The sequence below is a fragment of the Magnolia sinica genome, chromosome 11, assembly GCF_029962835.1.
Source record: "Magnolia sinica isolate HGM2019 chromosome 11, MsV1, whole genome shotgun sequence".
Taxonomy (NCBI): Eukaryota; Viridiplantae; Streptophyta; class Magnoliopsida; order Magnoliales; family Magnoliaceae; genus Magnolia; species Magnolia sinica.
Window position 1 is genome coordinate 26,329,487 of NC_080583.1, and position 13,288 is coordinate 26,342,774.

Sequence of the window (13,288 nt, forward strand, 5' to 3'; positions counted from 1 at the left end):
TGCAAAAACTTTTAGCTACAAAACTTTTCGTCACTAAAAAATTTATACATAACTTTCCAAAACTTCTAGCTACGAAAATTTTCGTCGCTAAAATATTTGCATCGAAAATTTTCGTCACCAAAAATATTTTGCAAAACTTTTAGCTACGAAAATTTTCTTCGCTAAAAATATTTTGCAAAACTTTTAGCTGCAAAAAGTTTCGTCGCTAAAAGTCTCTTTTAAATATATATATATATATATTCCAGCACAAAATTCCTAATATACACTTGTTACAATATATTTCATTATATTCATCCTGATATACAACTATTATATAATATATTTCATCATATTCACATTCACAACCATCTAAACCCAAACTAGTAAATCCATCCAAACATAAACTACATTCATCCAAAAACAAACAATCTTATCCACATCACATTCATTCACGCATAAATACATATAAGCTTAACATCATAAACAAAAATACCCTAAACCTAAACATTAACCTAAACCTAAAACCTATAACATAAACCTAAAACCTAAACCTTAACCTAAACCTAACCTATAACCTATAAGTTTAAGTTTAGGAAATTGAGTTCGGGTTCGGGATCAGGTTTAGGTTTGGGTTTTCAAGTTTAGGTTTAGGTTTAGGTTAGGGAGTTGAGATTAGGATTACGTGTAAGCTTAGGTTTAGGGATTTGAAAATACGTTAAGGTTTAGGTTTAGAAAATCGGATTCGGGTTATAGGTTTAGGTTTAGGTTAGGTTATAAGTTAAGGTTTAGGAAATTGAATTTAGGTTATAGGTTTAGGTTATAAGTTAAGGTTATAGGTTAAGGTTTAGGTTATAGGTTAAGTTTTAAGTTTAGGTTAAGGTTATATAGGTTTAGGTTTAGGTTATAGGTTTTGAGATTTGAGAATAGGTTTAGGTTAAGGTTATAAGTTTAGGTTTAGGAAATCGGGTTCAGGTTCGAGATCGGGTTTAGGTTTGGGTTTCCAAATTTAGGTTTAGGTTTAGGTTAGGGAGTTGAGATTAGGATTAGGTGTAGGTTTAGGTTTAGAGATTTGAGAATACGTTAAGGTTTAGGTTTAGGAAATCGGGTTTGGGTTATAGGTTTAGGTTTAGGTTAGGTTATAGGTTAAGGTTTAGGAAATTGAGTTTAGGTTATAAGTTTAGGTTATAGGTTAAGGTTTAGGTTTAGGTTAAGGTTTAGGTTTAGGTTTAGGTTTAGGTTATAGGCTTTGGGATTTGTGAATAGGCTTAGGTTAAGGTTATAAGTTTAGGTTTAAGAAATCGGGTTCGAGTTCGGGATTGGGTTTAGGTTTGAGTTTTCAAGTTTAGGTTTAGGTTTAGGTTAGGGAGTTGAGATTAGGATTAGGTGTAGGTTTAGCTTTAGGGATTTGAGAATACGTTAAGGTTTAGGTTTAGGAAATCAAGTTTGAGTTATAGGTTTAGGTTTAGAATAGGTTATAGGTTAAGGTTTAGGAAATTGAGTTTAAGTTATAGGTTTAGGTTATAAGTTAAGGTTATAGGTTAAGGTTTAGATTATCGGTTAAGTTTTAGGTTTAGGTTTAGGTTTAGGTTATAGATTTTGAGATTTGAGAATAGGTTTAGGTAAAGGTTATAAGTTTAGGTTTAGGAAATGAGGTTCAGGTTCGGAATTGGGTTTAGGTTTGGGTTTTCAAGTTTAGGTTTAGGTTTAGGTTAGGGAGTTGAGATTAGGATTAGGTGTAGGTTTAGGTTTAGGGATTTGAGAATATGTTAAGGTTTAGGTTTAGAAAATTGGGTTCGGGTTATAGGTTTAGGTTTAGGTTAGGTTATAGGTTAAGGTTTAGGAAATTGAGTTTAGGTTATAGGTTAAGGTTTAGGTTTAGGTTTAGGTTATAGGTTTTGGGATTTGAGAATAGGTTTAGGTTAAGGTTATAAGTTTAGGTTTAGGAAATCGGGTTCGGGTTTGGAATTGGGTTTAGGTTTGGGTTTTCAAGTTTAGGTTTAGGTTTAGGTTAGGGAGTTGAGATTAGGATTAGGTGTAGGTTTAGATTTAGGGATTTGAGAATACGTTAAGGTTTAGGTTTAGGAAATCAGGTTTAAGTTATAGGTTTAGGTTTAGGTTAGGTTATAGGTTAAGGTTTAGGAAATTGAGTTTAAGTTATAGGTTTAGGTTATAAGTTAAGGTTATAGGTTAAGGTTTAGGTTATAGGTTAAGTTTTAGGTTTAGGTTAAGGTTATATAAGTTTAGGTTTAGGTTATAGGTTTTGAAATTTGAGAATAGGTTTAGGTTAAGGTTATAAGTTTAGGTTTAGAAAATCAGGTTCGTGTTCGGGATCGGGTTTAGGTTTGGGTTATCAAGTTTAGGTTTAGGTTTAGGTTAGGGAGTTGAGATTAGGATTAGGTGTAGGTTTAGGTTTAGGGATTTAAGAATATGTTAAGGTTTAGGTTTAGGAAATCGGGTTCGGGTTATAGGTTTAGGTTTAGGTTAGGTTATAGGTTAAGGTTAGGAAATTGAGTTTAGGTTATAAGTTTAGGTTATAGGTTAAGGTTTAAGTTTAGGTTTAGGTTATAGGTTTTGGGATTTGAGAATAGGTTTAGGTTAAGGTTATAAGTTTAGGTTTAGGAAATCGAGTTCGCGTTCGAGATCGGGTTTAGGTTTGGGTTTGGGTTTTCAAGTTTAGGTTTAAGTTTAGGTTAGGGAGTTGAGATTAGGATTAGGTGTAGGTTTAGGTTTAGAGATTTGAGAATACGTTAAGGTTTAGGTTTAGGTTATAGGTTAAGTTTTAGGTTTAGGTTAAGGTTATATAGGTTATAGGTTTTAAGATTTGAGAATAGGTTTAGGTTTAAGTTAAGGTTATAAGTTTAGATTTAGTAAATCGGGTTCAGGTTCGGGATCGGGTTTAGGTTTCGGTTTTCAAGTTTAGGTTTAGGTTTAGGTTAGGGAGTTGAGATTAGGATTAGGTGTAGGTTTAGGTTTAGGGATTTGAGAATACGCTAAGGTTTAGGTTTAGGAAATCGGGTTCGGGTTGTAGGTTTAGGTTTAGGTTAGGTTATAGTACTACAAGAAAATGGGGTTTTAGCCTCGGTTCAAAACTGTGGCTAAAAAGGTTAAAAAGTGAGGGTAAAGCCTTTAGCCTCAGTTTTGCCTCAGTTATCCAAACCGAAGTTGAAACCCTTGTGGCTAAAGGCTTTAGCCTCAGTTTTAGCAACCAAGGCTAAAATGACTTTTATAGCCTCGGTTCTTCATGTGAGGCTAAATACCTTTTTAGCTTCAATTTTCTTGAAATGAGGTTAAATCAAAATTTTAGCCTCCATTGTTTTCAACTGAGACTAAATCCAAATTTTATCCTCAATTGCCTCCAACCGAAGCTAAATCTATTTTTAACCTTGGTTCTCAACAACCGAGGCTAAACCCTTAAGCCACGGGAGTTACAGTCTCAGTTTAGGTAACTAAGGCAAAATTGAGACTAAAGATAAATTTAGCCTTTGTTGGCATCAACTGAGGCTAAATTCAATTTTTAACATCATTTTGCCCAAAGAAAAAGCCGATAAAGATTTAGTTCACCATATAAAGTGAAAGTATATCACTAAAGAGAAATCAAAACTATAAAACACTAAGAAAACCACATACCACGTTGGAATCAATGGCTTCAGAAGAAGGATCTACTTTCAGATTATGGACAATACCAGTTAAGGCAATGTCTGCCCCATATCCTTTGGAAATAATAAAGATGGAAGATCACCAAAGCTTTTACTGTTTGCTGTCAATCAGTCAGCATCAGTCAAAGGAAGATGTTGAAACAAGACTCAAACAATACAACAACAGTCTGACCACCAAACAACAGATTCTGTATCATCAACAACTCCCATAAAAGGAGAAAAGAAAAAGGCCTCTCTCAACTCTGCTCTTTTCAGTTAATGACAGCAGCAGCTCTACTTGAAAATTTCATAACCTCTATCACTTAAACAGGACACCAGGAAGAAAAAAGAAATGAAAATTAGAATATGATGGAACTCCAGAGCTATCGTTTGCCATCAAGCTTTATTGTCTCCAACTACCTCCCTTTGGCAACAACGGCAAAAATCAGATCATCGAATTTCTCAGTCTTCCCCAGCAATACCTCAATCTATAACAAGTAAGAACAGAAACATTACAACTACAAGCATCATTGTATGCAAACAACTACCTCCCAAAAATAAAAAGTAAACAGGAGTCTGGTTGTTGAGATCAAGTAACTAGTGTAGCCAAAGAGAAGAATTATATATGCTTGCGTCTTCCTGAAAGAAATGGAGGGGAGTGGTTTGATAAAACCGTAGAAATAATCAACCATGCTGGTTAAAAAAGCATGGGTATTTGAATTTGATCACTTCAAATAAGAAAAGAAGAAGAAGAAGAAGGTAGTAAGGATGATTAATTTGACATGACAAATATTAAAAACTAGCATTAACAGTGCCAACCTTCGCTTTTGGAATGAGACAGCCCTTGGATTCATCCTTCATGTCAACTGTAGACATCAAAATCCCTGCTCATGATGGAAAAATAGATTATTATTATTTGTAATTCGCAAGTGTTAACAAGGGAACATGATAGGCAACAACCCAAGTTGGGCTTACTCTTCTCAATAGCCAGCCCTTTTTTCTTCAGAATCTCTGCAACTGTGACGGCTGTTGTGAGCGCTAAGGTAGAAAAAGCAAGCAAGTTGAGCTAACATAATGGTGATAATAAATAACTCAAGAATGCTATTGAATCTCATAACCTATATAAATGATTTGAACCCATTTATTTGGTTTTGTTAATCATGTTAATAACCTATGAGGATTTTATTTTATTTTTAAAAAAAAATCCTACTTAGTTCTATTAATCATGTTAATAACCTATGAGGATTTTTTTTTTTTTAATAATCTCCTACTTGCATATAATCATTTCCACTTTTAAGATCCCACTTTTAAGATCTGTGTATAGTAACCCGATGCATGCTTAGAGGAAACCTATGCTTCAAAAGGAATCTAGTTGATTTTAAAAGGCTCCAATTGGCCCCTTAAACAAAAGATTGTGGTAGTATTGCAAGAAAATTGGGATAAGGTGAGGTGAGCAAAGGGAAAATACTAATCCGATCCAGCTCCCTTAGGGCAATCTTGCTGTCATGTAAACCTCTCAGAACATTCTTACATGCATCAACACAACAGCTTTATAGACCTGTATGATAAAGGAAAGAATTAGAGGTAAACAGACTAAAGAATACAAGAATTTAAGTCAGCACATGGATGTACTCTGGATTGTTACCTTGCCAGGAGTTGAAGTTACTGAGACCACATACCACCTGAGTTTCAACCTATCAAACTGGCTTAGCTCAAAGGATACATCATATGTTAATCCTAAAGAATCCTGGACTGTAGTGAAGAGCCTGTTTACAAGGGCATGAGAAACATGCAACATAATCAGTTATGCCCACCAACATCTTGAGATGATACAAAACTGCTAGTTGTTTCTGGCAAACATAAAATCCCAAACTCTAGAATTGTACATATAGTTATCTTATGATAGTCAAGTAACATATACAGAAAAGCATAACAAGAATGAAGTTTTCCGCATGAGAGTGCCAGTAAATAATTCCGTACCGAGGCTTAACCATACAAGCACGCAACTTACACAAGTGCTGCCATTGGCATGACAGGCATTGTTTGATTCAACATTATTTGTGATGGACTACGAGCCACACCATTCTTAGGACCACAGATGGAACTCCCATTCTTAGACGCATCAGCTACAATTCATAGATTATGGTACCCTACTCAATATTGAAAAATGTCCATGTAATGACAGGGAGGAACATTTTTTATAAATCTACCTTCCAAAGAATCTTTCCCACCGCTTGCCTTCTATTGTGTGTCCTGCACATGATGAGTGGAAATTATGAATACGAAATGTCTGGGTAGTGTTTACATCCAAAACAGTGACAATGATGCTTTATGCATATGCTCCAACTAAAATTGCATTTCTGAAAAGGCATTGGACTCACAAAGTCATATATGCACTCATCTTTTACTGAAGTTGAAAGCTTCCATATATGCACTTCCTTCACTGGAACCTTCACTTGCACTGTCACCACTACAAATTTCAGGTTTTGTTTCAATTATCAGCTGTAGTCAGTATGCAATTGAATGGGTGCGAAAACATCTTAAATAAATTATGATGATGGAAATAATCTCCTGGGTATCAATAAAACCTTTGGGAGACAAATCCATTCCCAAATGCTCCAGATGTTTTACCCAGCTCACTGTTATCCTTGCCCATAAGCATATTCAAGCTGCCTAAACTTCCTTTTGATCTCTTCATGGGTCCCTTTTCCTTACCTTCAGATGACTTACCATCCATTTCCAAGCCCTATGGAAAAATGTGTCATGATCCATTTATACAAACAACATTTCACATATCTATCATACCACACATATAGCATGCCTAACCAAAAAAAAAAAAAAAAAAAACACAAATAAATAAATAAAGGTTGGTTTAAGCATGTAACTAACAGAAGCCTCAGTGTTGCCATTTGGTGAAGGCATAGCATATGGACTGAATGGACGAGACCCCTAATTCAAAGTTTATAGAATCACACTAATAGTTAGTGGCATCCAAAACTACAGGACTGGGGCATGGAATTGTCTATGATCACAATGAGAAACTCCAGAAGCTATGATCACAGGTATTAACAAGAAAAATACCCGCCACGTGCATTTCGATATTTTTTGCTCCTCATGTTCTGTTTTCCTAGGCAGCTCAATTGATCCCACCCTACTTTCCTGTGATAAGATGAGCATGACCTGGATTTCTCTTAATCCAATTCACCACAGGAGGGCAAGGAACTTCCAAGTTGATTGGCCTTTTATTCATGAGAATTACTAATTCATATTGTATCCTCAGGTATCCAACATCTCAATACAAGGACTTGTTCCTAAAGGGTATGAAAAGGGAAAATGATGACCCTGTTACAAAAACACAACCATTTAAAATAAAACACAAATATGGATATCTGATTAAGGGATAATGCACGGTATGAAAACAACAGTCTGTGAACTATTGCAAGTGTCCTAAATAAACAAATCAACATTAAAACCACACAACCATGGGATTTAAATGATTATGGAGGATCTTTTGTTCACTTAGTAAAATACCTTGAAAAGCATATACGATGTTCCAGTTTCTATCTGTGATTTCAGAATTTCAAACCATAGGGTCAGTGCCTGAACAACTTTTTTTGCCTTGCCCAGAGTCCAACAAATACAAAGACAATGTGTAACATTTTCATTGAATGAAAGTACCAAAATTTTCAAACTTCAAGCTCTAGTCAAGCTTATCTCTCTTTCATATCTAGTGTACAGTTCTTCAAATTCCTCACCCCAACAATCAGATAAACCTGGAGCCTCATTTGGGCAAAACAATGACCACTCCCCATTGTTGTTCACCCTTTTCATGAAAAGGTCAGGAACCCAAAGGGCATAAAATAGATCCCTAGCTCTGTGTTCTTCCTGTAAGAATGCAGCAAAACAAACATTGATAAGGCAGCTCAGAACACCACAATAACCCTCCCAACAGTTAAAAAAAGAAAACTCCAAAAAACATTGATCAAAGCCTAGAGCAGCATGTGTAAAAGAGAGGGTTCTACCACAGCAGACTATCCAACTATGCAGCCATACAGATCAACATAAATTAGGTAGACAAAAATGCAGAATAAGTATTTCAAAATGAATAAACATACTTCTTGTTGAAACACAAAATCAGGCATTCTAATGAAGCACTTTGAATTGATATATCCATGCTTGTGCCATACACATTACAGGTGTCATCCAAAGTCAAAAAAACAACCCAGTCCAAACTCAAATAAAACATTCTTATAAAATAAATAACAGATCTGAATGCAATGTAGTTTCCATGAGTACAAATTAGCCATGCAACCCATATAAATATACAATTTTGTGTTGAGTGAAAGTAGAGAAAGAAGGGATTTTGTAGTTCTTACCATTTGGGTAATCCTCTTATAGCACCAGTGCCCATGGACGACAAGTAGTCGCTCCAGAAACCAGAACTGAGCAATAGAGAAGTCACAAGGTGGTTGTTCTTGGCATCGCCTGTTTTTGAAACCATCATCAAGACAAGAACTTTAGTTGCAGTTTCGCAAAAAGCAAGAGCAAGGAATCACCTGTTTTTGAAAAATAAGAAGTTGAAAAGAATCAGGAATTGTGCTTTGTTTCCCATGTGTGTGGAATTGTACTGTGTGTATGAGCATGCACACACTAGTAAATTGCAGGTGCATCACACATGGGAATGCCTAAACATTTTTCCTACATAACTACAAAAGATAGAAAGGCAATGATTTACATACAAGAATCCAACATCAATTTGGTTCTCATAGTTCAAACCATCAGACATTCCTAGATCTCCAAGTTCATTAGCAAACAAAGCATGAAGCAAAAAAGCATGGCCCACCTTTTTCCAATCTGCAACCCTCATTTCAAAACAGCTCTTGGATTCTTTCATATGTCAAACACATAAATACACATAAATACGACTTGACCTGAAAAAAAAAAAAGGACCAACTATTCAATGATGGTGAACTACAAAAAACAAAGGGATCACAAAACCCATGATGGTGAACTATAAAAAGCTCATGAAATGTAATAAAACATAAATATATATGTAAAAGATCACACATAAATGAATCTCAGCAAAAAACTACCTATTGATTCTTCGGAACCTTCAACTGAGGTCCCTCAGCCTCAGTTCTATCCCTAGGAGTGGATACTGAGTCAGCCTCTACATTTAGTACATTGCCCGAAGTTTGGTCCGTTGCAGCCAATGAGTTCATCGTGAGATATTACTTACATCAAAACATGAGTGTCATGGCTCTTGAGTCCTATAATCTTCTTCATTCTGAGATTGGTACATCGTGAGATATTACTCGCATAGCCATCTGGTACCTTCATGTTCTTTATGACTCTGCAGAAATCATCCTTCTCCTTATTCGCCATTGTAAAGCACGCAAGGGGGGCAAATATGTTTTGTCTGATGGTCTCTACTTTGGGTGAAGTGTTCGTCTTATCTTCATTTCTTGGAGGTCCAGACGAGACTTCACATTGTCCTTCATCTTCCTGTCGATGTCCAACAACATCCCAAGAACATTGTCGCATACATTTTTCTCGATGTGCATCACATTAAGGCTGTGATGTAACATATTACCTGCCCAGTATGGTAAATCAAAGAAGATACTTCTCTTCTTCCAACAAGATGCCTTTCCCTTTTCCTTATTATCGTCTCGATTTCTCTTCTTTCCAACAAGATGCCTTTCCCTTTTCCTTATTATCGTCTCGATTTCTCTTCTTTCCAACTTTGGTTTCAAACTTCTTTCCAAATATTATGTTAATTTTGCTCACTTGATCTAACACTTCATTTCCATATAGTTGTTTCGGCACCTCTCTCAACTCCAGCTTTCTAGACAGTTGGACCTCTAAGAAAGAATATAAATGATGTCATTAAAATATAAATTAAATAAGATCAATTAAGAACATGCAACAGATCAATTGAATGATAAAGAAATTAAGAATGGAGGTGTGTGACACTTTTGTGAAGATGATTCAATCCTGGTTTACTCACCATTGAAAAGAATGTAATTGACTGTTAATATTATATATATATATATATATATATATATATATATATATATAAGGAAGGAATTTTAGTAATCTATCCAATAAAGAAATAAGATGAGTTCCTTTCTTGGATAGGGTCAAAGGAATATGATATATAGAAACCCTAGATCAAGGGAATTCAAGCTATTGGACTTGGATTTAAATAGCCCAATTAGAAAATTTCCTTAATTTTCCTTTCTTATTCTACTAAACTATTGCAAATGGTGCACTCGCGTGTAGAGGGATGCAATGGTTTTCAAGATGTGGGAAAGAGGGTTAGGGAAACAGTTTTAAATAGGAGTTATTTAATACTCTAACCAAGTATGATGGTTGATACTTGGACGCTTTAAAATTGTACATGTGGCAGGTGAGCTATGTTGAAGAGATAGTCAACTACAAGGCACCTTTTTTTTTTTTCTTTTTCAGTTAGCATGTTAGTACACACAACATTGTCAGTTCAAACTTCACTGTTAGCCACCCCCACCAAGGAATCGAAGCCAAGACCTCAATGTTGAAAATGAGGTATTTTCGCTCAGTCTGCCACTTGAGCTATGGATGTGGATATGGGTATTTTCACTCAGTCTGCCACTTGAACTCTGAGGCACCTAATTAAATTACAAAACCCATAAACATCCACACCATGAATGATTGCCATCTCAAAAAAACTAAGTGTACATGTGGTAGCTATGTGACATTGAGTTAGCTACCAACATGTAAAAACGATCATTGTAACAATGCTCCAATGTGCGATGAGGATTCAGATTTCTTGTGCAAGACTCGGTCAAGACAAATAAAAATAAGAGTAAAATGAATTATGCATAGGCCTTTTTATTTTTTAATAATTGTGTGGACTTTTTGAGCCAATCTAGGTGCATGCAAAGTCATGTAGTGCACATGCCATCCTGCATAGACAACATGTAAGTAGTTCCTTAAGCTTTAAGTCTCGCATGTAGTGCACATGCCATCCTGCATAGACAACATGTAAGTAGTGCACATGCCATCCTGCATAGACAACATGTAAGTAGTTTCTCAACTCCAGCTTTCCATTAAAGTAATGGATTTGCAAGTGCATAGCAATCTATCTTATTGTATGTATTCAACTTTAAGTCTGGCACAACTCATCTCTCAATGTACCTCTTGTAGCACAGATGGGTCTTCAAAAAATATAGATGAAAGTTTGATTAGTCTATCGAGTCCACCTTGGTTGACCTGGCATTCATAGCAATATAAATCATCATCAACATTATTATCATTGGCCTACAACAAAAATTATAATAACTTCAAATAAAATGAAAGCTAAAACATTGTGCTTATAATTAGTAAAGCCATTCATAGCAAGTAACTTAAAACTAATTTGATGGAGAACTGAGAGTACCAGCATGAATCAAATTTGAAAAGTCATTAGATGAAGAATATATGCTTACTATGATTCCATGTGCCCCTGTAGTAACTGCTGGTTATGGTCCTGAACCGCTCTTGTCCTGCAGTGTCCCACTAAGCAAACAAAAGAGAATAAATAAAGAGGGAATGAGGAAGCCCTGCGGCAAGAAGCACAATATGGTGGCTTTCATTGCAAATGGATAATTCAGTAGTTCTCTTCTAGCCAATCTTTTCCGGTACGAAAGCACAATGATGGGTAGACAAAAGTCTTAAGGGGGATGCTTTTCCTTGCCAAGTAACTTTTACCACAACCTGTTGTCAGTGTTGTATGGAAGAAATGGAAATCCTGTTCTTTGAATGGCAAAATGTGCTTAGGGCGATGCTCAACCAGTAGTGGGATCCTTAGTATTCGGTTCCTTTCTGCTGATACGAACCTCATTCACCTCCGATCAAGTGACGTGAACTAAATATAGTTCTAAAACCACAAAAACAATTACCAATTGGATATCTTGCAGTAGTTACATGTATATGTGCCAAACTGCCAGCTAATTTTTTTTTCCTAATATATGTCCAATACAAAAAGAAGGGGAAAAGATGTACACCGTCTGACCCAACTAAACAGGCCTGTTATGTTTATTAAAAATCAGCAGCCATTCAACTAATCCATCACACAAAATCAAATTATTGGCATGGACAGCAGACTTGCATTAGGTTTCACATAGATGGAGATTCCGACGAAAATTTTCTTGAGCATACAGGCTTCCAAGTACTTAGAATTTCCCATTATTTGCATAACAAAGGGATTCTCATGTGGCACTGTGGGCCCCATGTGTTCCCCCAGATAATTTTCTAGGAAACTCCATCCAAACGAAGCCTTACCTGCAATTTGAACCGGCATCCTATCTTGGACAAAGTACCAAAAATGATAAGAGCAAACAACTAATGAGTAAGAAGTGATAAGATATGCCCATAGACATGAATATAAAGATCAACTCTTGGAGCCAGAGTTCGATCCCAACTTACCTACTAAAATTTTTTACAAAAAAAAGAAAGACGAAAAGGACAACATCCATTGGATTTCAGTTAGATTTACCAAAGCAAATATATTGGCATCAAGAAAACCCAATAACTTAAACATTCAAGAGTGAAATAAAATCATACAAATAGCAGAAATTCAAATGGATATTCCCAAATTACTCACAATCTGCAGCTTGATTGTCTTCCCATCGAGCTCGCAGTCCTAATGTTCTGAAGATTAGACAAATAATACAAAAATAAATCACATCATCAAAATGTGTCTGTATCGTGTATATTTATGCATGGCATGAGTTGGATAGGTGTGTTTGTATGTATAGATAGATAGATATAGAAACAGACAAAAATAATAAAACATATCACCAAAAAACAGAGTCAAAACAGTAAGGAAATGGAAGATTTCAATTTGCAGAGCAGCACAACAACTAGAAATTTGGCACAACTCTAGGAAGAAAACTGGGAAAAAAAAACAGCTGGAAAGACAGATAAATCTAAGATCTACAAGGTTAATTAAAAATAGATCACTCCTGTCATGCTACAACTAATTATCCACAACCTCTCCCAAATGCAAAATTATCTAAATTGAAGATGAATCACATCCATCTCCAATGAGGATCATTTTCTGCTAGCAGAGGGAAGTGGGATGCAGGAAGTGCATGCTCCTAAAAAACATAATACATAATAGATCTTTCACTATTCTCCTAATCTGATCAAATTTGAGATCGAGAGAAAAGGAGCGGAAGGAGCGAAATGAAAAGAATTGCACTTACCTTGAACTGATTTGGATCTGGATCTGAATGATAAGGAGGTCTTCTAGCAGCTCTCCTTCTTCCAATCGAGAGAGAGAGAGAGAGAGAGAGAGAGAGAGAGAAAGAATGGATTTGGATCTAGATCTGAATGATAAGGTCTTCTGGCAGCTCGAAAACATGAGAAAAGAATCAAAATCTGCAAACAAGGAAATCACAAAGGTCTTCTTTATGGGAATCTGACAGAATAACACAAAAAAAAAATAAAAAAATCTCTGCATTCCTCTCTAAACCAGACGATCTAGGGTTCTCGATCGAGAAAAAACAAAAAACAGCAAAGAAATTCCAAACAAATCACGAAAAACGAAATTGAGAGCTAGAACATCCGATCTTCGTCGTGATTTAACGAGAAAATCCGGGAACAAGAGCACTACCGACCTGCATGTCTGATAAACGAGAATTCTGAAGCCC

The 13,288-nt window shown here is 35.8% G+C and overlaps 1 protein-coding gene and 2 long non-coding RNA genes across 9 annotated transcripts; 1 reads left to right on the forward strand and 2 right to left on the reverse strand.

The window, feature by feature from the left end:
• Positions 1–3,610: 3,610 nt before the first annotated feature.
• Positions 3,611–12,995, reverse strand: LOC131218973 (probable phospholipid-transporting ATPase 4). Of its 7 annotated transcripts, none has more exons than XR_009157941.1 (6): positions 8,708–8,830; positions 8,458–8,545; positions 7,991–8,099; positions 7,146–7,499; positions 5,260–5,380; positions 4,971–5,172 (listed from the first exon to the last, which is right to left on the reverse strand). XR_009157941.1 is itself a non-coding variant. In XM_058213893.1 (5 exons), the coding sequence occupies exons 2-5, from the start codon at positions 8,379–8,381 to the stop codon at positions 5,131–5,133; spliced, it is 300 nt and encodes a 99-aa protein (XP_058069876.1). In that variant the 5' UTR covers positions 8,382–8,545; positions 8,708–8,830; the 3' UTR covers positions 4,971–5,130. The 7 variants fall into 7 exon arrangements, 2 of the variants coding, with proteins under 2 accessions (XP_058069875.1, XP_058069876.1); XR_009157940.1 differs by having other exon boundaries at positions 7,991–8,170; XR_009157938.1 differs by having other exon boundaries at positions 8,354–8,545.
• LOC131218975 (uncharacterized) lies at positions 3,700–4,651 on the forward strand. The gene is made up of 3 exons (XR_009157944.1): positions 3,700–3,825; positions 3,859–4,111; positions 4,545–4,651. It is a non-coding gene; the product is annotated as an uncharacterized LOC131218975 (long non-coding RNA).
• On the reverse strand, positions 4,291–4,906 carry LOC131218974 (uncharacterized). The gene is made up of 2 exons (XR_009157943.1): positions 4,590–4,906; positions 4,291–4,498 (listed from the first exon to the last, which is right to left on the reverse strand). It is a non-coding gene; the product is annotated as an uncharacterized LOC131218974 (long non-coding RNA).
• Positions 12,996–13,288: the final 293 nt, after the last annotated feature.